This window comes from Chenopodium album, chromosome 2, assembly GCF_948465745.1.
Source record: "Chenopodium album chromosome 2, dcCheAlbu1.1, whole genome shotgun sequence".
Taxonomy (NCBI): Eukaryota; Viridiplantae; Streptophyta; class Magnoliopsida; order Caryophyllales; family Amaranthaceae; genus Chenopodium; species Chenopodium album.
The window spans coordinates 79,801,476-79,827,386 of NC_137835.1; the positions used below are offsets into that span (position 1 = coordinate 79,801,476).

The window sequence follows — 25,911 nt, forward strand, 5'->3', positions numbered from 1 at the left end:
TGCAGGGGAATCTGATTTTTTTCGTTTTCTTCTTATAATAGTGGATCTTCACAAGGGTACACCAGTTCTTTGACTACAAACTGAGTATAACTAGCTGTTACCAGCTCTGTTTCCTGACTACACTAACACTTTTGCCCAAAATTTCTTTTACAGGAATCATGTACAAAGACTACAAGTGGTAAGAGAAAGCAATCAATTTCCGTTTCTGAATTCTACTTGCTTCATGGGTTGCAAACTCGTAGCAACATAGCCATGTTGATAGGAAAAAGATCCCATTGTCTTGAACAATGTTGGAAAACCAGGTTGGGTGCATTGGAACAAATAGCTTTGGCTGTTTTCAGCCAAACAAATTTTGAATTGACCCTCAACATGATCGTGGAAGCCTGATTTGACTGACATTCAGCAGAACTCAAAACCTTGAAAAGTGGACAATTGAAATGGAGTCTCTTCCTTAAACCGTACTAGGCATAAGATCCTTCTGTCTTCTCGAGATAGTATCTCTTTTATCATTGCTATGTTTCTCTTTCCTACCAGAGCCAATAGACGTCCTTGATAAAGGAAGAGGCAAAGGGGCATTGCTGAGTCTAATCACTTCGCCTGTCTCAGAATCACCAGAGTTTTGCTTAATTTCAGACAATAGCTGCTTAAGCTGGGTTGACTGGCTCACAATACGGCCTTTGTTCCAACCAGGGAAACTAAATTGGGATGATGGCAAAACATCCTTTAGAAAAGAATTAGCCACCTTTGCAACCGGAAAATTCTCTGCTACAGAGCTTTTCTCCATGTCTCCCCTTCTGCTAATGAAACAAAGGAAAAAGTTGTCATGAGGCAAAAGAGAACTGTATCATTCCAATCACATGCAACTTCTTATATGACAAATCTAAATTAAGATAAAGGCAAGAATAAACAATGAGGCATATCTTGAAGCCACAAGAGTAAACACTAATGAATACACAGGAATGAAATTAGCATTCCTTGTTTTAGCCTCTTCCTCGGGAGCAAAAGCCTAGATTTTAAGGGACCAACGTAATCTATTAACAAAATGAATTTCTTATTAAAAGCGGAAAAAAATTGGTCCACACTAACAAACACTTAAAGATCCACCATAGTACATGTGTATATATATTCAAAAAGGAGCAAAAGTTGAGGAATTCCTTCTGAGACACACTTGCATGATAAGGCAGACCAGCATGACAGCATAAGGCCATATGCCCTTCTACATCCCTCTGTCTTTCATCAATTAAACGGCAACATAGAACTCAGCTGGGTCTATACTCTATACATACTAAGTTCTGGCTGGAACTTCTAGGGTATCAGTGAAAAATCCAAAAAACACAAAAGAATGGCATTGCAATTTTGGTCAATGTGGCATCTATCTTTTTTGAATCTTAGGGGTCTAAGTATCATTAACAGCAGCACTTTACATCTTTCTTATAAATGAGAATTAGTTGTGCAAACGAACAGCTTTCCTCCAGTCAAATGCTGCACACTAAAGATTGACACAATGACATTGGCACGTGATCAGATTTATAGGCAATATACATACTATTTCCCCCTCTTCAACCATTTTATTTTTGTAATGTGTATATGACCTTTCTATATTCCTGAAATTAGTAACTAAAAAATTGTTGGTGGTTGAAAAATGTAATTCAGAAATCAATTTTACACCCTTAAGGAGTTCCATTATATCACGAGAAAACAGTCGTTCAAAAAGGGAAAGCTAGCAAAGTAATTTATACGAGCCTATTTCTTCCAACGATGAACTGCATCTTTACATATCAAAATATTGCCATAATTCATAGTAAAGTAACATGGAAAGTCTCCCTTTTATTTATCGCTCTGGTAATTCAGCATTAAATCTGTAAATTTTGGGAAGTTGTATGCTTAATTTACTAGTATGTTGATACTGTCCAAATTTCCATCAGCAAGTCACTGATAAGTTTTGAACCAAAATTAAACTTCTTGGTGCTACTCTTTGCTCGACAGAATAATGCATTTATATGTATGCTTGATGGAATTTGGTGAGCAAGAAAGTAAAAACAAAGGGCTCAGGTTTGCTTTAGGCTATGAAAGAGGAAAGTGAAGGGAGCTTACACTACAACAAGAGTTGCTAGTTGCGGAAGACTTGTCCCATCCTTGAACATCTTTACCATATCATTGAGCCAAACTGATATTGCTGCACATATGCCTCCAGGCCACATCCTGCACATTGATCATTTGAAGAATAAAAGGGGGGAAAGAAAAAAATATATAAAGGGTTCAACACGGTTTAATGTGATGTGTACCTATGTACATCAAGAGACCAGACCAACTTGTTGACACGAAACAATTCAGGAAAAAGTCCCCTTTTCGTTGCTTCTTTGAGCACCCTTGCTGCACGTGCCTCCTGGCCAAGCCACCAAAGCGCTTCTAAAAGAGTGTTGTAGAATTTCATTCCAAAGCCACAGCCTTCAGAATTAAGTTTGTCAAATACGTATTCTACCATCTGCCAGTTGGAGTCATCATCAAAATCTCCCTTGATCATCTGAGCAATCACTTGATGAATATTGGAAGTCTTGTGATTCAGCATTTCATTTAGCAATTCGTAGGCATTGTTTAACCTGAATGGTTAAAAAGCTCGATTGAGACAATGTTTCTTAGAAGGATTAAAATATGTGGCATTGGAGATTTATGTTTGGCACTTGTGCTACAGTCTAAGGTTATAGGTAGAGCATAATATTTTGAGAAAAAATCAGAGCTTCTGATAGAGACAGATTGAAAGCAGCAAGTTTAATCCAGAATAGTATAAATCAAAGAACCACCAAAAATTTATCATAACTCAGTAAGAAACTGTCAGCAATACACTTTTATTTTTACAAAATTATTTTACCAAGCATATAATTACATTTTATTAGATAGAATCTAATCAACATTCCTATAATGTGACAATTTCAACAATAACTAACTTGAAAAATGTATATTAAAACTACGGAACCAAAGAAGACTTCTGTCTAACACATATTCCCCAATGTAAAACAATAGACTTTTACTTTCACTGAAGCACACTGTTAATCGTGATTAGTTCAGTCAGTATCGATCATTGATCATTAATTTTCAATATTAAATCAGCCTTTTCAAGTCATTTTCCCATGTTACAGACAGTAATACCTCTTACTTTTGACTGTGACGTGTGACTTTTCAAGCATAACTTCGCTGAGGTCGATTGTATCACAATTTTTCGATATTTGATAAACGATGGTTTGGCTGAAGTAGAAAGAAAAATGCTACCAAGCTGAAACATGGTGTTGAGAGGTTTAGGCAGGTACATTGAGTAAGCCTTTTCTGCCAATAGAATGGGAAATTGGAAGTTTATTTTTGTAGGTTCACAACAATTCAGATCTTTGATTGTTTTTCTGGTAAAGAGTGGATCAAGGTAAATGATTTTTGGAGGAAGTGCTAAATTCATGCAACACCACTTTCTTTCTTAGATTTGGATGAATTGATACAACACTTTCTTTCTTAGATTTGTGGATAAATTGATACCCTTTCTGTTCCAAATGGCACCCAAAAAAAAAAAAAAAAGAAAAAAGAAAAAAAAAAAAAAAAAAGAAATATACTTCATATGATAGCCTAGGGGACGTGGACTTTTTCTCTACCACTCCTTTCATAAATGGCTGAACTTGTGGTGTCTTATAGATAGCAAACTGAGATCATAGAAAGTACTTCCCCAGCTCCTTTTAAATCACAACATATTTCTCATGAAAAAGAAGCAAAATAATTGTAGCATTATTTATTTGGCCAATGATTCTTTCTATTTCTCCTGATCACACTCCTATTATATTTCTCAATCTCTCCTCATCAAATGGTTTCTGATGATTGTGCATCCACTTCACGCATCGATTAATAAAAGAACAAAGGAAGTACTTTGTTTGATATCTAAGCTAAATGACTTTAACACATAATCTAATGCCATTTTCCTACAATCAAGGTTTCACCCAAAATATAAATAAAATAGAGCTACAATATCCCCATTTTTTTCACCATCTTTCAGGTCCTTTATCTCTCACATTGCTGTTCAGACTTCAGAATCTTCTGAAATAAATCTTTTTGTACTACTGATTTCTTTGTAGGATCCCAAGTCTCTCAAGTATTAGGTCCCCAGAAGATGGTTACACTCAATTGGGGTGTGAGGAGTGTTTTGAGTCATTTTGGTCATAGTTGCTCTTGAAATAATTGTCAACAAAGACACCAGAGACATTCTGTATATATACATATTGAAAAGAAAAAAAAAAAGCTTCATGAGGATATCACTTCACTGTTCTCTGTATTAGATGTCAAAAAACTCATATATTGACAATATTTGCCTTAACTACCAGCTGTAGCATCAAAAAGTAGGTAATCAGGAAACTCAAATAAAAATCCTAAAAGATTTTGGGTTCCAAACACAATATTATAACCCATGCCTTTTGCAAAGGAAGTACTCTGAACTGTAAAATTTCACTGTTCTGATGATGAAGTTCAGAAGAAGAAGAGAAGAAGATAGGGAAGAAAGGGAAGCAAATCGAACAGTATACCTAATTCTCCTACATAAAAGTATATCAAATATTAGATTCCTCAAACCAGTTCATGATATCCTGGCAGCCCAACACTTCTGGAGGCATAACATTGTATGGTTCAAGCAGCAAAATTCTTTCACAATTGCTCTTAGACATGAAAAACTGAAAAGAAAAGGAGAATATTTATACCCGGAAGATTTTCCTATTCACAATGAGACTGACACTAATTTAGAAGTATCCTAGATTTGGCATTTGAAGTATCAATTAAAAAAGAGGAAGGGCAAAAGCTTCTTCCCCAAATTGTTTGCACGCAATTAAATTGACAAATAATACGGAGAGCAGTGAAGTGATATATGTAATGCCCAAATAGAACCAAATTTTAAAAGAGGTACATGTTGTGTATACAAAGCACATGAATCTCAGAATCTAGAGCAGGCTATTCTGGTGTTGATCTTGCAATGCAACATAATTTGAAACACAAAATTAATTAAAATGTTCACTGTTATGCCTGTAGGGGCTCTTTGGAGTTCAAGTATCATCCCATATGACCATATCTATTAATGTAATCACATACTTGAGGAAGAACTCAATCTCTGTTTCAACTGCCTAAAGGCTTAGTGATGGTTACAAGAATTACCTTTAAAGTATAGTATTGGCAAAACCATGTATGTTTTAGAGACTATTTTCTTCACCTGTAGCTAAATCTAGCAAAACTAAGTGTTTAAGGACATAAACACATAGCCGTGTCTAATATGGTGATAATTAAATCGGTGTAAGTATACGTCATTCTGCAGGCCCCATATCAGTGAAACGTGTACAAGTATATTGTCTAGAAGGTGTGATCACTTTGCTAACTGAATTAATAGGGTGTCAAAATTTTCTATGAGATACATACTTTAAAACCAAGTCACAAAGAAGATGATAGCAAAAAAATCTGACCTGTCAGTTTTCGCATAGACCGCAAGCATCATGCAGTAGCACATCATGCTTGGTAGGATTCCGAATGCTTTGATCTCTTGAAACTGCTCTTCTGCCTCTTCAACAAGCCCAGCAAAGTAGTAAACACTTAAGACTGCCTCAAGTGTTTGCTCATTTGGGTCACATTTTGCACTGTCCATTTCAACATAGGCCTTTATGGCCTCCTCAAACTGACCTCCCTGTCTAAAACCTTCAATAACACCATTAAAAGAATCACTGTTCCTTCCTATGCCAGACTCAATCATCCTAGTCACGATTGCTCCTACCTCCCTATAAAGTCCACCCCTTGCACATGTGTGAATCAAAGAGTTAAAGGTTTCCAAAGTGGGCTTACTTCCCACCTCATTCATAGTGTTAAACGCAACAAGAGCTTCCTCATACAGCCCAGCTTGCCCATAAGCCTCAATAACACCAGTGTAGGCCTTAGCACTTGGCACCAAGCCTTTTTCACTCATATGTAATAAAATCTCTTTTGCGTCCTGATACAACCCTCCTTTCCCACAAGCAAACACCAACCCTTCATAGGTCTCCATATTTGGCTCGACATTCTCCTCCACCATATCATGGAATAAAGTCACCACTTCCTTAAAATAACCACCCTCGCCAAAAACCTGTATAAGAATATTATAAGTTGCAGCATCTGGCTCAGTGTTGCTCACTTTCATCTCAAGGAAAAGGTCACGAACATCATCATACCTCCCTTGACCACCATACAAGTTCAACAAAATACTATAGGTACTAGCATTTGGCATGCAACCCGCTTCTTGCATCTGCCTAAACACCCCCATGGCCTCTTTAATGGATCCCTTATGTGCATAAGCTTCCAATAACACATTATACGAGGAAATATCAGGCATTTTACCACTCAGTTCCATCTCTTTCAAAAGTTCAGAAACCTTTCCAAGCTCACCTAACTTGCTAAATGTCTCAACAACATAGCTATATGTCGTTATATCAGGCAAAACTCCACTCTCATTCATAGTCCTAAACACCATCTCAGCCTCATCACCCAACCCTCTACTAGCACAAGCGCTAAGCAACGTGTTATAAGTCACGATATCAGGCTGAACCCCTTCATGCCTCATCTCAGCAAACAACCCCAACAACTCCTCCCAATCCAATCCACCCCTAGCACAAGAATTAATCACAGTATTATAAGTCAATATATTAGGAGCCACCCTCTCTTTCTTCATCCTATGCAACAACTCAAGGGCGGTCTCATACTGACCATTCCTACCATAAGCATTAATCAAAGCAGTATACGAAAACACGCTACGAGGTACACTATGAACAGGCATATCATCAAACACCTCATGACATTTCTCAAGCAACCCTTCTCTACCCAACACCCCAATGATTATAGTATATATATGTTCATTAGGTTTGCACCAAATTTGGCGCTGCATATATTTAAACAATCTTAAGGATCTTTGCCAATCACCCCTTTGAGCAAATTCCTTAAAAACCAAAGCAAAATCATTAAGAGAAAGCTTACTTTTAAAGGCATCAAGACATCTAGCAATAGACCCTCTAGGAGGAAGACTACTCAACTTATTAATTAAAGTCTCGATATCATAACTATACTTACCCTTTTCAAGTGTGAATGATGGGTTGCCCAGAATTAGGTCTTTGGTTTTAGCTTTGAGCTTGAAATCGGAGGAGAGAGAGTAGGGTTTTGAGAAAAAGGGGGATTTTTGGGGAAATAGTAATACTGGGTTTTGAGGGAAATTGGGAAATGAGTTTGGTTTAGAAGAGAGAAAAGGTTGACAGGAGAGAGAAAGAGTGAAGGTTAGAGTTTTTAGCATGATGGGGTTGGATGAATTTGCATCAGAAATTGAGGTCGGAAAATTAGGGTTTTTGAAGGGTTTTTGGTGTTTGAATTGGAAATTGAAGTTGCAGAGAAAAGGGTGAAAGGGGGAGAAGAAGAAGAAGAAGAAGATGAAGATGAAAGGTAGAATTTGCAGAGGTAGTTTTGGATAACGATGACCGTTGGAAGGGGTGGCTAACTAGTAACTGTTATGCCCGCCCATTAATCTGTTACTCTATATTGAATTAAGCACTTAATTTTTCATTTTTAACGATTAACTAGTAACTTGATTCAGTTCAGTTCTTATCTTAATTTCATTATCTCATAAAATATTCAGTTCACTTCAGCTCCAATAAGTTTAATTCAGTTCAGCTCAGCTCAGCTCAGTTCAGTCAATCAGAACAGACCCTTATGATCTATTTTTTTCAGCTTAATTTCAGTTCAGTTCCTAATTTTCTTCTCTCATAAATAATTCATTTCTGCTCTATTCAGTTCAGTTCACTTCAGTAAATTAGATTAGGCCCTTAACTCCTTAAGCTAAGGTTGTTTGATCGAAATGGCTTAAACTTTGTTCTAATACTAGTAATTAAAGCTTGAACATCTATGTTTTTTTTCATGCTCTAAGTTATTGAATGGAAAACGAATGAGTTTAAGGGATATGATAATATAATTAATTTGCATTGGTAGAAGTTGATAACTATTCGAGTTGAAAGAGTATAAAATCAAAGGATAAAGAATTAAGAAATTGCCTAGGTTTAAAAGAAAAGGTTAGAACAATGAAAAACAAAGATGATATACTTATGTGACATTCTAAATTTCTTTCGTATTCCCCTTTTCTTATACGTAGTATAAGTTGTGTAGATGCTGATTTGGTAATATAAAACACTAAACTTTGATTATGGCGGGCTATAAAGATGACCGTATTGTAAATTTTCTTAGTGTTATTGTATTATTTAACTTTTATTTTTTTTCCTTTGCTTGTTGAATTACATTCTAAATTATAAACTGACTAAAGAAAATGAAAACTTGAAAATCCCAAGAAATTTTTTTATTTTATTTTATTTTTTAAAAAATGTAATAATTCTAATGGTTACCCTAACGTTCCGGCAATGATGTATCTCACATTTCCACATATATTGGTTCTCAACAAGTAATGCACAACCCTATATTTCTTTTTCTTTTCTTTTTTTATTTTTTTAAAATGATCAATTTCTATAAGCTTTCTTACTTTTTCTAATGAGAAACCAACATTTTGCATGAAGAATAAATAACGAAAAGCTTGGTAACTATATTGCAAAAAGAGAATTTGGAGAGGTAAGTTAATAATAAAGTTATTATATATACAATGTGAAATGTTTAGTAGTTTTTTCATGTTTATTTTATCATATATATATATATATGGTGGATTGCATTGTTCTAAATTTTCTTTAAATCATAGAAAATTTATTAATGATTACAATCAAGCTAAGCTTGTAACATTATGTACACCCAAAAGAGTGTAAATTTGTAGTTATTATGTGACAAATCCTCTTGTTTCTTTCACTTAATTTGGAAAAATTGATCCGAAATTAACCTATTGAAAATTTGTTGATTTCTTGCTATAAGTTATAAGATCCTATGATTTTTTTTCCCCACTTATAGCTAGCTTTGAATTGTACAATTTTAATTTGCATTGATCCTTAGTTTTGTGAAGAAGCATGGATGATTCATTGTCAATGGAAGGATCTCAACATGGCCAAGGCACGGAATTTGTGCATTTTCAAACGACTCAGGAATCACTAGAAAATCTATTGCTACATGGGCATCTAGACATTTGGGTGAAGGAGGCTAAAAAACTTCCTAACATGGATCAAATTCATAAAACCATGTCCGGTTTATTTGGGGGACGATTATCAATGCTAAAATCCCATGGAACAAGTGATCCATATGTCACGGTATCCATAGCTGGTGCAATAATAGCGCGAACTTTTGTTATACCAGATAATGAAAACCCAATGTGGATGCAACATTTCTTTGTCCCTGTGGCACATACCGCCCCTGAATTACATTTTGTAGTTAAAGACGACGATGTAGTAGGGTCCGAGATCATAGGAGCCGTCGGTATTCCTACTAAGCAATTGCTTTTAGGGGAGAAAATAGAAGGGACTTTCCCTATAATGAAAGGAAAAGGTAAACCTTGGGAAAGTGGAGCTAAGTTAAGTGTTTCAATTCAATACACCCCTGTACAAAAAATGAACTTGTATCAATTAGGTGTTGGTAACGGACCCGAATATAACGGTGTTCCTAACACATATTTTCCTCTAAGAAAAGGAAATAAGGTTACTCTTTACCAAGATGCTCATTATGAAGATGGTATGCTTCCTGATATAAAGCTTGATTATGACAAAGATTTTGTTCATGGGAAATGTTGGCATGATGTATTCAGTGCTATTTCGAATGCTCGACATTTGGTCTATCTAACGGGGTGGTCAGTTGTTCACAATGTTAGACTTGTTCGCGATGATCCTAACTTAACTAGTGTTACATTGGGAGATCTTTTGAAAGGAAAAGCACAAGAGGGTGTACGAGTTTTGGTCCTTGTTTGGGATGATCCTACTTCTAGGAAATTTTTTCATCGTACTACTGTAAGTTAATTCTTTCAATTCATACTCCATATTATCCAACCATTTCACTTTAAACTTCATTCATGATATATTTACCTTAATTTACCACGTTACTTATGGTTATACTTATGCGACTTTGTACTATAAATGTACTAATACGTAGTAGTATGTAACAAAATTATCGATTTTCATGATTATGTTATTGATGATATGATTCATTATTATATTATCGATGTTTGTAGGAAGGCATGTTAGCAACTGATGATGAAGTGACTTACAAATTTTTCAAGGGCTCATCAGTTCACGTAGTACTATGCCCACGATCTGGTGGGAAAGGGCATAGTTTGATTGGAAAACATGTACTTTTTAAACTTACTAACATTGAATTCCATTTATTTTGTACAAAGATGTTTAATCAAGTCAATTTTAACTAGAATATAATGTTTTATGTATATATGTTTAATTGTTTATGATGGTTAGGAAGCTGGAGCAATTTACACTCATCACCAAAAAACAGTTATCGTCGATGCTGATGCAGGTGAACATAAGCGAAAACTCATTGCTTTTGTGGGAGGACTCGACCTATGTAAGGGGCGTTATGATACCCCGGAGCACTCTTTATTTAGAACGTTACAAACAGTACACGACGATGATTATCATAACCCCAATATTGCTGTAATTATTCAATCTATACCACTTATACTTAGTTGTTGGCTGATTCATTTGACTTGTTTAATTTGACGAGTTGGTAATAATTTACAATCCGTGTAGGGTTCAATGAATGGATGTCCTAGAGAGCCGTGGCATGATTTGCACTGTCAAATCGACGGTCCAGCAGTATATGACATTTTAACCAACTTTCAAGAGCGTTGGTTAAAGTCTTCACCTCGAGGGATTAAAAAGCTAAAAAGAGCTTATGATGATCATCTAATTCACATAGATAAGGTTCCTAATATTATTGGACAATTAGATGCTAATCACACCTGCAACAACAATGATGATGATGATATGGAGTCTTGGCATGTTCAAGTACATTAGTTACTTCACTTACAAATTGCTTAAAGTTTCTTAATAATGTATGATATATATAGTTTTATAATTGTACTTATGATGATTATCTAGGTCTTTCGATCGATAGACTCCAATTCTGTAAAAGGGTTTCCTAAGGATCCTAAAGACGGACCACAAATGGTTAGATTCTTTTCTCTGACCTATTGTTCATATATATACTCCCTTTATTTTGTAACACGTGACACAAAATTTTCGAGGTTAAAGTTTAGGACGGATATTGTCAGTTGTCACTAATCATTATTTTGTGTTTTATGTTGGCGCAGAATCTTTATTGTGGGAAAAATGTACTGATAGACATGAGCATACATACAGCATACGTACATGCAATTCGATCTGCCCAACATTTTATTTACATTGAGAATCAATATTTCTTGGGCTCCTCATTTAATTGGGATTCCCACAAGGGCTTAGGTATGATGAGATATTATTATTGAAATTCTTTTCCTCTCAAATTAAATTTCCGCGTCTTAATTGACAGGTTAAATACCAATGATAAAATATCTTTAAAAAAATGCTTCATATTATTAATGTTGAAAATAATTAAATACAGTTAGATGGAGGTAACCTTTAAGAATTAAACAAAGAAATTATCAATTACGATAAATATTTTTTGTTGATAGAGTAAAAATAAACTAATCTTGCGCTTTAATTGTTAGTTTAATCATCTTTTGATGGACTTCATTCTCTTCTACTCAGTATAATGTTAACTAGAGCCAACATGGCATTAAGTATGGGGAGTTTCGTGATGCATCCACATGCTAATATAATTGTGTTATTCTTAATTAGGTGTCTTGTCATTTGTATTTGTGTTCTTATTACTATTCGCAATTCAATGCAGGTGCAAATAATTTGATACCTATTGAGATTGCACTTAAAATTGCTGAAAAGATAAAAGCAGATGAAAGATTTGTTGCATATATTGTTCTTCCTATGTGGCCAGAAGGTGATCCAAAAAGTCTTGCCATGCAAAGGATTCTTTATTGGCAAGTAAGTAAAGATTCACAAATTTTATTGATATGCATTCTTAATTAAATTATGGCACATTAAGGATTTTGGAATTTGATCTTCTACTCACAAACTCATAGGGGGATCTTCTCTAACTAAGAATTGAATCATCACGAAAAAATTTTGGGAACTCGAGGCTTTCTCATTTTCGAAATCCTATTACGTATCTAATATTGCACCTTGTTATTGTGCTAAATCCATAATGGATAGATACATGTCTTTGTAGTTTTGGGTTGCCGCATCATGCTTCCCCAAGCTAAATCATTTAAGCTACTATCTCTACAATGACAAGCTACTTCCTTTTGTAATCTTATTACGTCCCACATGATCATATGCTAAAAAAATCCAAATCATTTTTATTGTCTTGGGTAAAGTGAAACTACATAGCTTTGTAAAGTTACGTAGTTCACCAAAGCTACAAGCTTTGTAGCTAGGAGTGGCAATTTGGGTCAGCCGGTCAGGTTCGGGTCAGTTTTCGAGTTATGCTTAGAGACTACTAAAAATAGTGTAAAACTTAATATTATTACGAAATATAAAGTTTGGGTCAAATTGGGTCGAATTCGGGTTTGGGTCGGGTCGGGTTCGGATTTCTTTAAGTAATTATGGGTCGTGTTAGAGGTTGCCAGCCCTACTTGTAGGTCCATAATGGCTAGCTTTTAGCTCTAAGTATTTAGAAATTGCTAGTAAATTCTTATGCACAATCATCGTGGATGCTCTAATAAAGCTATAGTTGGAATACGAGGTGGCCCCTTCCATAATGTGTTCAATAACAAAACCCAAGTCGTTTTCATGCCACATATATAAACTCTTTAACATTAAGAAAGTTAATTTACATTTTTTACAAAAATATTTTCCCTAAAGATGTTTTTGATTGACATGTTATCTTCATCAATGAACCTAAGTGATCAAGCAACAGATAATTATGATCATTGACATGCATGCTATCTTGATGAACCTAAAATATTTTTAATCTTTGTCTCTTATACATGGTTGAATACAAGTTTAATAATTTTTTGAGAATAATGCATGTATGTTGTTGTAATAGTTGACATCTTAAACTCTATTCTTCATTCATCTCACACGGTTATTAAATTTGTTTATATGAATTGTAGTACAAGACAATGCAAATGATGTATCAAATAATTTATAAGGCATTGGTTGAGAAAGGTTTAGAGAACAATTACGAGCCTCAAGACTTCTTGAATTTTTTCTGCCTCGGAAATAGGGAGATTTCAGATGATAATAGTGTACCAAGCGGAAGTGTAAATACTCCACAGGTTGATTTTTCATAACAACACATAATACACTCTCTTAAATTCTTTCTTTGAGTTTTCATCCTTGTTAGTGAATTTTATTTTTTTTACATAGGCATTTTTGAAGAAGAATCGACGATTTATGATATATGTTCATTCAAAAGGCATGATAGTGGATGATGAGTATGTGATAATGGGTTCTGCGAACATCAACCAACGATCAATGGAAGGTACTCGAGACACTGAAATCGCAATGGGTGCTTATCAACCTCACTACACTTGGGCCTCAAGGAATTCCCGGCCACATGGACAGGTAAATTTTTTTTTTAGGCATTATATGGTAATCTTGTTGATGAATAATACTTAGGGCCTGTTCTCATACGATTATTTTCAGTTCAGCTTTAATAAGTTCAGTTCAGTTCAGTTCAGTCAATGAGAACAAACTCTTAATTAGTTTGAGCAAATGGAACATGTTTAATGTGAGAATTTGTACTTGCAGATATATGGATACCGAATGTCACTTTGGGCAGAGCATCTAGGAACGATTGAGGGTTGTTTTATGCGTCCAGAGAGCCTAGAGTGTGTTAGACGAGTACGAATATTAGGAGAACAAAATTGGATTCAATTTTCAATTGATGAAGTCACAGAGATGAAAGGACACCTTCTTAAGTACCCTTTGAAAGTTGATAGATGGGGCAGGGTTAGCCCTCTTCCTGGGTCTGAGAAATTCCCAGATTTAGGTGGCAAGGTTATGGGCACATTTTCAGGCATCCAAGAAAATCTTACCATTTAATCAAAAGGGTTTACTCGTGAAAATTCTACTCGTAATAGTGTTAGAAACTTACTGTAAGCAATTTTGATTATGATACTTATTCAATTTCTCATTGAGCTTTCAAATGAACTTTGGTCTTGTTTAATGTTGATAACGCACCAAGTTGAGAGCGTAGATGAATTAATTACTTTAATTGCTGTTGCATTGCAAAAACCTTAGAAAGCTTAATTTTTTATATTCACTAGTGTGACTAACGTGTGCCATAGCTAGCCATGTTTAAGGAGTTTTGAGTTCTTGTTGTATTAATGAGAGAAAATATGTAAATTCTACCTCCGGTACATATTATTTGCCACGTTTAGACATTTTTCTCTCTACTTTATGTCAAATCATTGCAAATAATATGTAACGAAGGTAGTAAAATTCATCATATACCCTCGAGTTTTCACAAAAATAATCATATACCATTGATGACTAATGATTGTTAACTTTTGTCAATTATTAGGGTCAATTATGACCCGAAACTACCCTAAATACATTCCTAAATTTCTTTTTCTCATCCTCAAAATCGATTGTATGGATATGAATTTTGAGATTTGGAGCGGTTTAGGGATTGGACAAAGGAGAGGAGTGGTTTCAGGGATGAAAGGAGAGATATAAGTGGTGTCGATGTATAATTAATCAAATTCCACTCATCTTGTTGTCATTAGGGGTATATGGTGAAATTTTGTAACAACTCAATGACATATGGTGAATTTGAATATTTTCATGAGTATAGGGTGAATAAATAAAAAACTCAGGACTATGTGGGGAAAAAATCGCATTAATAATCTATTCATCGAGATGGATCAAATAAGACCCAATATGATTATGTTATATCCTATATATTAAGAGTAATTTAGAAGATTCTCTCACATTATAAATAGTGTCAAAATTACAATCGAGAAGTATTAGAAGGGGCCAAGGGAGTATAAGGTAGGGATTGAACTTTTTGATGTGAAATTCACATACTCTCAAAAGACAAATATGAGCTAGAATTAGGTTAGGTTGAAAATAGGCCAAATGTAAAGAAAAAGTTGTTAATAGTGGGAATCAAAAACCGTTAATCAAATTGAAACTCCAATTTCTCTCTAATGTGGGGATGTGGGCCCCACCACCCGGTAACCCGTAAGTCTCCTCCCACCGTCCATCCGCCAATTTCACCACTCGGTGCCCCTTCCACTTCCCAAAACAAACAACTCCTAAAGGGTAAAACAGTAAATTCACCCTCCTACCACAACCTTTATAATTCAAAGGTCCATTAAAATTCAACTAGTCACGTGCCAAAACACACGTGACACTCACACATTCCTCCCTCTCACAATCCACGTCATCAAAAGTGGGACCCAATTCCCCTCCCCTTTGGCGCGCTTGCAATTTCGTCCTACGTGTCACCCTCGTAAATAACCCAACACTCAAGGGTAAAACAGTAAAAACAGTTGGAAGTAGAGAAACACTAAAACAACTTTCAGTTCATAACAGACAGAGGCAGCAAACAGCAACACACAACAAAAAAAATAAACAAACTTAAAAACTCAACTGAAGAACAACAAACATTAACAACAACTTCAACAAACAAAACCCAGAAAATACGGGAAAACCTATGCATTTATCCTACGATTAATCAAACTACACTTCAATGGATGAAACTCAGGTAATCTTACTCTTATGTTCCCTCAATTTCTCCGAACAAAATTCCCTTTTATTTTTTTAATTTTAAAATTCATCAACCACTTTTATAAACAGTGTATTCAGTTCTTCCAACTACCTTTTTATTTTTATTTTTTTGGAATTTGGGAGATTTTGATGATTTTTTAGATTAATTCAATGGATTTAAGAAATGGGTATTGATTAATTTTCAAAATAAATTTGAAATTTTTGTGGTTTTTTTTTTTTTTTTTTTTTTTTGTCATTTTTTTTTATTAATTTTGTAGAAAATGACGGCGTTGAAGAAGGCATATGCGGAGATTATACTGAATACAGCAAAGGAAGCGGCGGCGAGGATAATGGCATCAGAGAGAAAATCACAACAATTTCATCACGATCTTACTTGTACTAAAGAGGAAGCTCTTCGTCTTTTACTCCGTCAAAAACAAACTATGGATGCTAAAGTAATGTGGTTTTTGAGTGTTTTGATTTTTTCATTGGATATGTTTTTGTTTTCTTTTCTTTGTTGGGTGTCAAATCTTAGTTTATGTGTGTTTTCATTTTTAGTTGATTGTGTTAAATTTAGGGTCTTGAGTTTGTATTGACGGATATGAAGTTGTGTGTCAATTGGGAAATAAGGGGTAGTGGAATAAGTGGATTGTGATTTTCTAGTAGGTATTGAAATCGACAAATCGTGTTGTGATTGGAAAGGTTTCGGGTTGGATGGTCTGTTTATGATGTTTTGTTGGCAATTTTGGGATCATTCTGAAATCTGATGTATTGTTGATTGTTCTGCTGGCAGTTGGCATGTTGGTGTTAATTTCTGCTTTGGTTTCGAGGATACTATTGAAGATCGCCTTACACCGTGTGTATGTGTGATCCTCGGCTTTGTTTTTTGTTTCATTGTACTTGTGAAGTGTGGTCAGTTTTGTGGGAATGTGCTTTTGTTTAATGTACTGGGAGGTGATTTTCTTCTGTGTTTGTTTCGAGAAAAGCTTTGAATGTGAATATTTTTTTTGGTGTTCTACCCGGTTCTCCCTTTGGGCTAATCCGGATTCGGATCGGTTCTTGGTGGTTAGGTTCCAGTCCCCTCCCAATTGTTATTGCGGGGGATTGAACACAGGTCCTCCCTACCAAGTGTAGTCCCAATCACCACTACACCAACATCCAATTGGTTTTGAATGTGAATATTAATTGCCTGTTAATCATGTTTGATTACAGGGTCAAGTGTTCAACTGTTTTATCAGTGCAAGATTTGTGTTTCTAATCATTGCATTTATTCGTTTTTTAGTTGAAAGTTGAACGATCATAGTTTCTGATAAGTCATGTTTATCACTATGAGTATGCTATAATATTTTAGTACGAAGTCTAAATATTTTGGCTTTGGTTATGTCAAAGTTGTCAAAGTTTAATAGTGAATTTCATCCGACTAAGATGTATATATGTATCTAATTTTAAGATTGTAGCTGATTTTTTAATCCCAAATTCCCAATTAAGCTAAGCATGATTCTATTGAGTTTTATCTTATTATCAATATATATACAAGCTCTCTTACAGCATTGCAAGTGCTTACTTGCACTGTTACTAAGCAAGTGATCAATGCAGAGATTTTCCATCTTTATCTTGACTTCTTCTGCTAGCTCTCAAAACACTTTACGTGTTACATATATTGATAATGTGATTAAACTTGTATAATAATTTCTGCATCTTGGAAAGAAGTTACTATATCTCTGATATTATAAAGGGGTTAAGCATGTGGATTGGAAACTTGATTGATTGCCTTTGGTTTATTGTCAGATAAATGAAGCGGAGATGAAATCCTTAAACCAACAAAGAAGAATAGAAGAGCTAGAAGCTCAGCTTCAAGAAGCTGAGGATATAGTGAGTAACCTTAGAGTAGAGCTGAATGAGGCGCATATGAAGTTGGAGGAAGTGGAAAATAACCAAACAAAGAATTCACCAAATACGACCGAAAGGGCTCACAGTGAAGAAGGAACAGAACAGCCTGATAACGGGCTATCTGAAGCTGTCTCTGTCGCACAAACTAATTCGTTGGACGTATCAGCAAATGGGCGTAATGTTTCAAAAAATTCTTTAGAGGAATTTGGTTTTTCTGGTGATCCAGTTGTTCCTTCAATAATTATGAGAAGCAAAAAACCTGAGCTATATAGAAATGGCTGCACACAAAGAATACGTGCGTATGAAGGGAGTCTTGTAAATGGCCATTTTTCTCTGTCTGGAGAGTCGGATGATTTGAAAAATGAGAAAGCTATAAGAGAAGTTAAAGAAAGTGACGGGATGTACATGGCTCCCATAGTTGCTGATACTACATTTTCTTCAGGGAAGAAACCTTTCGACAATCAAGAAGTAAAACATGTGGACAGAGGTAGTAGCTTTGTACAAGAATTGAAATCACGCTGTCGTGGAAGAAAAAGAGCTGTTAGACACAGAAGACGATATGCTTCCACGCTTAACACTATTCCTCATTTGGCCAATGAAACCTTTTCCAATCTTTCAAACTCTCAACCTTGCTTAACTGGTGATGAACATAAGGAAACACTCCCACGCTCACCGTCAATATTGCAATCAAGTGTTTCTGAGATGGGAATATTGTCAGAACAGGTAGCAACTGCCCGAGCTGATGAAACTGTGGTTCATGCAGCTGTGGCAAATGAAGATACAGATATAGCTAGTAGTTTGGAATTGATTAAGCAGCAAAGTGGTTCTGGGGATTGCTTAAATGTTTCGAGTTCAAAACAAGATCTTAAAAGTAGTAGCATGCTACAAGCATTAAAACCACGCTGTCATGGCAGAAAACGAGCTGTTAGATGTAGCAGGAGAAGAGATCTTTCTGCATTTAGCGTTGTTCCTCTTCTAGCCAATGAAACACTTTCCAATCTTTCAAACTCTCAACCATGCTTAACTAGTTCCCATGACTTGCATGAAACTAATGATGGATCTGATGATATAGATAAGGATACACTCTCAAACTCATCTTCAATATTACAGTCTAGTGTTTCCGAGATATCAGAACATGTACCAACTACCCGAGGTGATGATACTGAGGTTTGCGTAGATGTGGTGACTGAAGAAACAGATGTAGCTGCTAGTTTGAATTTGATTAAGCAGCAAAGTGGTTCTGGGGATTGCTTAAATATTTCGAGTTCTAAACAAGATCTTGAGATGAGTAACTCTTCTTCAGTAAACCTCAATTCTACGCTGCTGGAAGCTGGTAATGTTTTCTCTAGTCCACCACCAAAAGATAGGGTGCTTAAGTATACTTTCCAGAGAAAACGGAAGAAGGAGTCCGTAAGTGGTGATGATAGCAGTTTGCACCAGGAGAGTCCTTTGAAAAGAATTATGGTAAAGAGGCAGGATGGTGATCTTGAGCCCCCAAAATCTACTGACGCGTCTGAATCATCACGAGATAGTCGAAGGATGGCACAAGTGGCACGCCAGGTTGGTATTTGTCTCTCAAATATATGAAGTTCTATTTTTCATGATTTGGCAAGCTAAATATTTTGGAATTACTTTTGATTGTTTTCACAGAACTCCATTAAAATCTAGTTGATCTTGTGGGCTGGCTCGTTTAGTGCTGATATGTGACAGTGCCTGCATCATTGTAGCTACCTTTTAAAATGATATAATTATAAATGAATAGATAAATAAGAGGCATGCTAAGCTATAACAATGAACTCGAGTTACCATAAATTATTTGTTGACGTTTGAGTGATGTTGAATGTTAAGAAAGTTGGTTTCCTCTAATGATGTCCATTTTTTTGCCTAAGGTATACGTTGAGTGGATGATACGATCTCTTAGGCCTTTCTTTGTTTATAGAATAGATGCACATACATAGAGGAAACATATATACTATGCGCAGGGCTGCTGCTTATTCATTTCATGTATCTTAATTTGTTAGTCATCCTGCGCAATTTGTAGAGAGATAATTGATCTTGTTATTAGGTTTCAAAGAGATTAATCTTCCGACTACATGAGGTTATTGCTCAGTCTATATTGCATTTTAAGCTTTATCTCTTCATGCATAATAAATTTGGCATATTCAGATTTAAGAAGCGTTAAGTCTTTGGATGCGCTTAATAGATGCATACATGCAGAACTGCACTTGTTCTCAATGGGATTAAGAGAGACAAAGTTGTGTTTATATCTAGAGTTTTCATGAGTATGCTGCAGAACAATGGAATATGGAAGAGCTGCTCCAATCCAACTGTATATGTATCTTAATGACCAATCTTCGAGCTTATTATATGCTCCAGTTGGGGTAGCTTGAACAATTTTAAGCTCTTTGTCTGTGGCTGGTGTGTTTTCTGATAAGAGAATTTTTTGCACTATGGCTTATCTCTATTGCTTGGTTGTATAGAGATTTAAAATGGGTGTCGAGGATATGAGAAGGACGGATAGGGAGGTACAAAAAAGTACAGGAATATCTGATGCAAGATTTGGGATGGAAAGATTATGTGGGAGGGGGAGAGGTGAAGAGATTAGGGTTAATTTTTCATTGTTTAGCGGTTTGGAAAGATTGGAAAAAGCAGAGAGGAGGGGTTTATTACTTAATTAGAATATTAGGATAGAAGCTTCAAATAATACAACTAACGTATTCTTGACCCCGAGAATGCAATTGGATTAACGTTTTAGGATTTCCCCTGAAATCTGGTATTCATAAGGAGAATGCTAGCAACAAGTGACTAAAAATTCACCCCATACTTTGAGGTCTAATCTTCATAACTTTCCTTATGGTGTGGTGCGAGAAAACTCATTTTTTTTTTTTTAATGTAGTAATTAGATTACTATTACTCCCTCTGTCCCCAATTGTTTGCCCCAAACCATAAATTCACTTTATTAAGCCTTTGGGCAAAAAATGGTGCACATGGGTTGACACAAATATCAATGAGGAGAGAGATAGAGGGAGTGCAAGTGAGAAAACATACCATAAGTAGTATGGTGCAATCTTTTGGGGACAGAGGGAGTATATGGTTAAGTGTTTTATAACTTTTAGGGCTTATGCTAGTCAACTAACTCTATATAAAGGGACACTTGTGATTCCTATACTCGATTGAATTGTAAGTTAGCGAGATTTAACTTCCTTAGTCGAATTCAGAGTGATACATATACCTTTTAGTGATTTTTATGAGCAATCAAGATTATTAATTGAGTACCTATGTCAGGAGTGATTTAGGAGAATTGAGAACCAATTGAGCAGAGTGTCTTATTGGTGAATATTTTGGGTTAATTCCACATGACCTTTGCCCAACCCGTTTGTTATTCATACCATGGAAAATAACCTCTCTCTCTCTCTCTCTCTCTCTCTCCCCCCCCCCCCCCCCCCCCTCCTCAACCCCATAAATCGTTCTACCGAACACATATTCAGTGAGTGTGCTGTTTGGATATACTGTTTAGTGTGATGCATTCGATTATGTAATTTGCTTCTAGTGGACAAAAAAAGTAAATTTGGTTGCAGAATAAAACAAATTATTAAGGACAAAATTAGTGGATCAGCTTGAAGATGTATTTCTAATTGGTCATTACTCCATTAGTGATTTGTGTTGCAAACAAAGTTAAGTCACCTTTTTTTTTTTTGACGTGAACAAAGTTAGTCACTTGAGAGAGAGAGGACTTGAGTATTTAGAGTTTTAACCCAAATTCATTGGATGGTTACATTAGCTGAAATATCCAAACACTATTGTCTAGGGGCAAACTATGTGATAACTGTGGTTGTCTCTGTACTCGCGTAACTTTGTATGCATTCTTAGGATTTTTTGCTAGTCGTGATTGCTGAATCCTTGGAATGTATCCTAATATAATCACTAGGTAACTGGTGGGTGGTATGTGTTTGAAATTCTAGTCTGTGTGGCTGATCAATACTATCTTATTGTATTTTATTTGGATTCTTGAAATTTCTCATCTATATGTGCAAATGTATATGTCGGATAAAAAATCTCATTTATGGATACAACTAGAAGTTTGTTTGGCACTGCTTTTCATTTAGCTCATTTAGGAGGAGCATTCTTTGATGAAGTAGCTGTAATGTTTGTGTCAAACACGTGGCAGTTTCCATTTTGGGACCATGTCATCATTTTTATTACTACCTCCGTTACATATTAGTTGCAATGATTTGACATAAAGTATAGAGGAAAAATGTCTAATCGTTGCAAATAATATGTAACGGAGGTAGTATATTAGCGGTACTATGTGGTTTGAATTATTTCACAAAAGAATCATGAACTTTGGAAAAATAGTGTTAAGATATCATGGTACCTACATGAAATTCAACCTAAAGAAAGATCAGTAAACCATATTGACAATGTTAATAAGAAAACCAAAATAAACATGTACTAATAAATAATTGTCTATAAGATAAGGTTTTGGTTTTCTGTATCGATAATCTTGGTAGCTCTATTGTTCAAGCAGTAATTATTAAAGTTTTTATGCTACACTAGAAGAGGGAAATGGTAGTAGAGAGAACATCCTCCAGAGTTAGTTATAAGAGGGATAATCTAGTAATTGTATGAGAAGCTAGTTAGAGTGTTGGAGTAGAGATCAAGTCAGGCAATTGCTAGGAAATGAAAGGAGATAGGCTTCATATTGCGGGGCATTGAGAAAAGTTTAGAGAGAAATAGTTACTTTGGAGAGCACCAAGCCACTAACCTCTCGAATGTTGGCTATGTTTAATCGGTGACTTCCACCTTGATTATCATTAATACAAATCGTGTCATACTAGTATCCCTAATCTGATATTAAATCTTCTTAAGTCCTCAAAATTTTCTGTTCAAGTTAGAGTAGCTAAGGATCATCCTCATTATTAGCATACATATGGTGCTGAACTGCTCATGTATATTTCACTGGGGTTTTGTTTATATCTAATTAAGTCATGACAGTGACATTTGTCTTTTTCTCGAGATTCATTATGAAGGCTTGCCCTTAATGCAAAAATGGGAACTATGATATTGTGATGTAGTTATTGATTGGTTTAATCTTTAGAAATAGTGCTCATAGGCAATAGTTAATGGCTTTAACATCGAGGCTGGACTTCTGTTATTCTAATGGAAAAACAAAGTAAACTGGCTGTTTAGCTGCTGAATTTGCTAATATAGCTGCTGTTCGTATTACTGCAATTTTGCTTTTATGTCTATATCCTGTGATCCTGTCTATTGGCATTTGGCAAAGGCATCTACCTAAAGAATTTAAGTTGGTAGAGTTGTATGTAAAATTCTGACTTTGAGTTTGTTTTCTATTGATTGCTTCGATGTTTAATTTGGAAGTTGTGGCTTGTTCTCCTTGGTCAATTGAATGTAACTGTCTGTTTGGTTTTACAATGTTTGATGATGATGATGACCTGAGCCTATTATTTATTCAGGACTCTGAATATTGGAGGGATCTCCAACCAAACTCCCCTTGTGACCTATATTGTGTAGATATCCACTGACATGTTCGAAAATTATCTAGTTCGTTGTTGGAATGTTTTGTAGGCTGTAATCCTTTCCATATAGGCGAACAGAAAGAAATCAATTTCCAAAATGATGGAATATTACCTTATATTACTTGTGGGTAGAACTCGACGCCAGGTAGGGAAATCTTGTGAAAAGATAATGTCTTTTGCAGTTTTGCTAGTAGTAGCCGTAGTAGGAAGGTTACGCAAAAGGTTGCTAGTAATATGCTTTCATAGTTTCATACCTCAATAATTCGATGCAAAAACTTGTTTGATAGTAGTTCCTCGAAAAACATTGTTTAAAAGTATTTTTATACATTATTTTTTTTTTGGGTTTTTTGGGTTTTATACTTTTTTTTTTTTTTTTTTTTTTTTTTGCTTGTATCTCGTTACAAGAAATAATATTAACCCTTCATGCAGCACTTGTTTGTAATACTATGTAATTACTTTACAGTGAATTTTATGCATTTTCGTGGTTAAAAATCCACAGTTACCACTTTTATCCTGTGAATATAATAACAGTGCTATCTATTGTATTTGCAGCTCATATCGCTGTCTGAGAAGAAGTGGTGGAAGTAGTTAACTAGTTCGTTGCTTGCTGAAAAACCAAAGCCTAAGGTTACGTGAATTTAGATGGAACAACCTTTCAACGTCATTGTTGATGTGAAATTAGCACCTGATTTAACAACCACAGCGGCTGCTGCTTCTATAGAGAGGGATGGAGGGAGCTGTAAATTAGCTCAGATTAATTAAGTTTCCGCGTCACATTCAATAAAGTAATGTTCTTATTTGTTATAGCAATTTTCCAAATATCTTTGGTTAATACAAAGATGAATCGTTGTCACTTGATTATGTTGAATGTTCTTTACAATTAAGAAGTAATTACTACATATATATAGTCATTGATTTTACTACTACTCTGTATAAGTATGGAGTACAGTATTAGAGTATTTCTTCAAAGATTTATCTTAATTACCTTGCATTGTCAGGTTATCTAAAGCTCTTTCAAGTTGTTTTGATTACTGTTGTAACCTAAACAAATTTGTTTATTAATTAGGGATTTCGTTCTTTAATTAAATTATAAAACTTGTTTCAATTTTTGGGTCTTGAATTAATTGGATATAGTATGCAGCACAAGCTAACGACCTAATTAAGTCTATTTTCCGACGTTGACCCTTTATTTTCCAGTGTTGACCTAGGTATGCTTGACTTCAAAGTATCCTATTTGTACACCATTTCCCTCCAAATCGCTTACGTATAACCCCATTCTCTCACTTCCTTAAAATGGTAAACTAAGCAAGCAACTAAATAAGCATAAGTAGTAATTCATCTACGTGGTTGACCTTCAGGAGATGGCCGAGGGATACCCCCCCACACCCCGAAACCCAAGTGGTGTAGTAAATTTTGCCCTCTTTGCTCTGTAATCATAGGGCAATTATAATTTTGCCCTCCTTAATAGCAACTAACAAGACAAACTATAACTCGCCTTCCTTGACTGATTAAAGTCGCCCTCTTTGATCTTTTTTCTTGTAGTGGTGGGGGCCCTCTTCGTATTTTACCGATTAAAAAAAATGTGGTTAATCTTCAAAACCCTTGTATAGAATTGTCAAATATCAGAATTTTCTTCTTTTATTCGAAAGTTCCTACGTACTACGTGCTTTAATTCGTCCTCCAATTTTCTTCTTTATTCATGATTAAAGTCGTATCATTTCCCACCAAAAGATCAGTCCAACTGTCCAATGATGCTTGAGAACGAAGAGGAACACAAACTAAATATCACCCAATTCAAGCATTTATAACAATTACTTAGTTTGTGTTTCACCCTTGATCAAGAATCGTAATTACTTATTTTGCTGCACTCGTTGATTCTTTCAAAAATCAACACAAACTATATATTTCGTATATATATCACCCTCCAAAACATGAAGAGGGTTCATAAGCTCATTTCTTTCAGTAAGGACAATGTTTCAAGTAGTTGCATTGATTATACGTAGTATTTGTGTTTTTATGTCTTATAATACATATATATTATATACGAAGTATATTTTATTCTTATTGAAGAACATATTAGATTATAAACAATCGTCATTCTAGATTTCTAGTATAAAAAATAAGGATTTTGTTACTATATATACATGTTGTCCTCATGAAAACTTTATTATATATTATTATTATTATTATTATTATTATTATTATTATTATTATTATTATTATAAATTTAAAAATAAACACATTCGTATTAATTGAATTCCTTTGTTATTAGTTGGATTGTAAAAATTCTTGTGCAAAATTATATGTACATATAAATGGATTAACATTATTTTTTTTCCTTTCTTATTTCAAGATAAAAGTAAGTTAGTATTATTTTTTTTTTTACTATCACGAATATGAATCTTGGTTAAAAGTATTTTTCTAATTAAATCCAATAAAAATTATTATTACTACCATGGTGCATGGATGATCCAATTGTTTTAAAGCATTTGCATGATATCTTAATATAGGGGATTAACTAATAGTGTCTGGATTAATTACAATTCATTTTCACGACTATTGCATCAATAATGCATGTAATAGCGATTAGCAAAGATTGGAAATCAAGATTTCATACAAATTGTTACGTTTTCCCCTTGTTTTTCTTAACTTCATAAATTCAAATCTCATATTGAACTCAAACTTATTGCATTGAGCGCGTGCATATACTTTCCTTTTTACATACACACGTACGGGACTATATGATATAATAAATTGCATAAAATTAT

At 34.9% G+C, this 25,911-nt stretch overlaps 3 protein-coding genes across 4 annotated transcripts; 2 read left to right on the forward strand and 1 right to left on the reverse strand.

The window, feature by feature from the left end:
• On the reverse strand, nucleotides 1-7,528 carry LOC145602399 (pentatricopeptide repeat-containing protein At1g74850, chloroplastic-like). 2 transcript variants are annotated; one of them, XM_081658601.1, is made up of 4 exons: nucleotides 5,475-7,528; nucleotides 2,286-2,600; nucleotides 2,095-2,202; nucleotides 1-794 (listed from the first exon to the last, which is right to left on the reverse strand). In XM_081658601.1, exons 1-4 carry the CDS (start codon nucleotides 7,316-7,318, stop codon nucleotides 452-454), a joined length of 2,610 nt encoding a protein of 869 aa, XP_081514727.1. In that variant the 5' UTR covers nucleotides 7,319-7,528; the 3' UTR covers nucleotides 1-451. The 2 variants fall into 2 exon arrangements, with proteins under 2 accessions (XP_081514727.1, XP_081514720.1); XM_081658594.1 differs by having other exon boundaries at nucleotides 1-797.
• A 1,489-nt stretch (nucleotides 7,529-9,017) lies between these two features.
• LOC145589235 (phospholipase D gamma 1-like) lies at nucleotides 9,018-14,045 on the forward strand. Its single transcript, XM_081645777.1, has 10 exons — nucleotides 9,018-9,944; nucleotides 10,166-10,282; nucleotides 10,404-10,598; nucleotides 10,695-10,952; nucleotides 11,046-11,114; nucleotides 11,258-11,405; nucleotides 11,833-11,981; nucleotides 13,112-13,276; nucleotides 13,368-13,565; nucleotides 13,752-14,045. Exons 1-10 carry the CDS (start codon nucleotides 9,018-9,020, stop codon nucleotides 14,043-14,045), a joined length of 2,520 nt encoding a protein of 839 aa, XP_081501903.1.
• Nucleotides 14,046-15,408: 1,363 nt separating this feature from the next.
• Nucleotides 15,409-24,079, forward strand: LOC145589246 (uncharacterized). Its single transcript, XM_081645782.1, has 4 exons — nucleotides 15,409-15,714; nucleotides 15,995-16,171; nucleotides 17,505-19,166; nucleotides 23,696-24,079. The coding sequence occupies exons 1-4, from the start codon at nucleotides 15,700-15,702 to the stop codon at nucleotides 23,729-23,731; spliced, it is 1,890 nt and encodes a 629-aa protein (XP_081501908.1). The 5' UTR covers nucleotides 15,409-15,699; the 3' UTR covers nucleotides 23,732-24,079.
• Nucleotides 24,080-25,911: the final 1,832 nt, after the last annotated feature.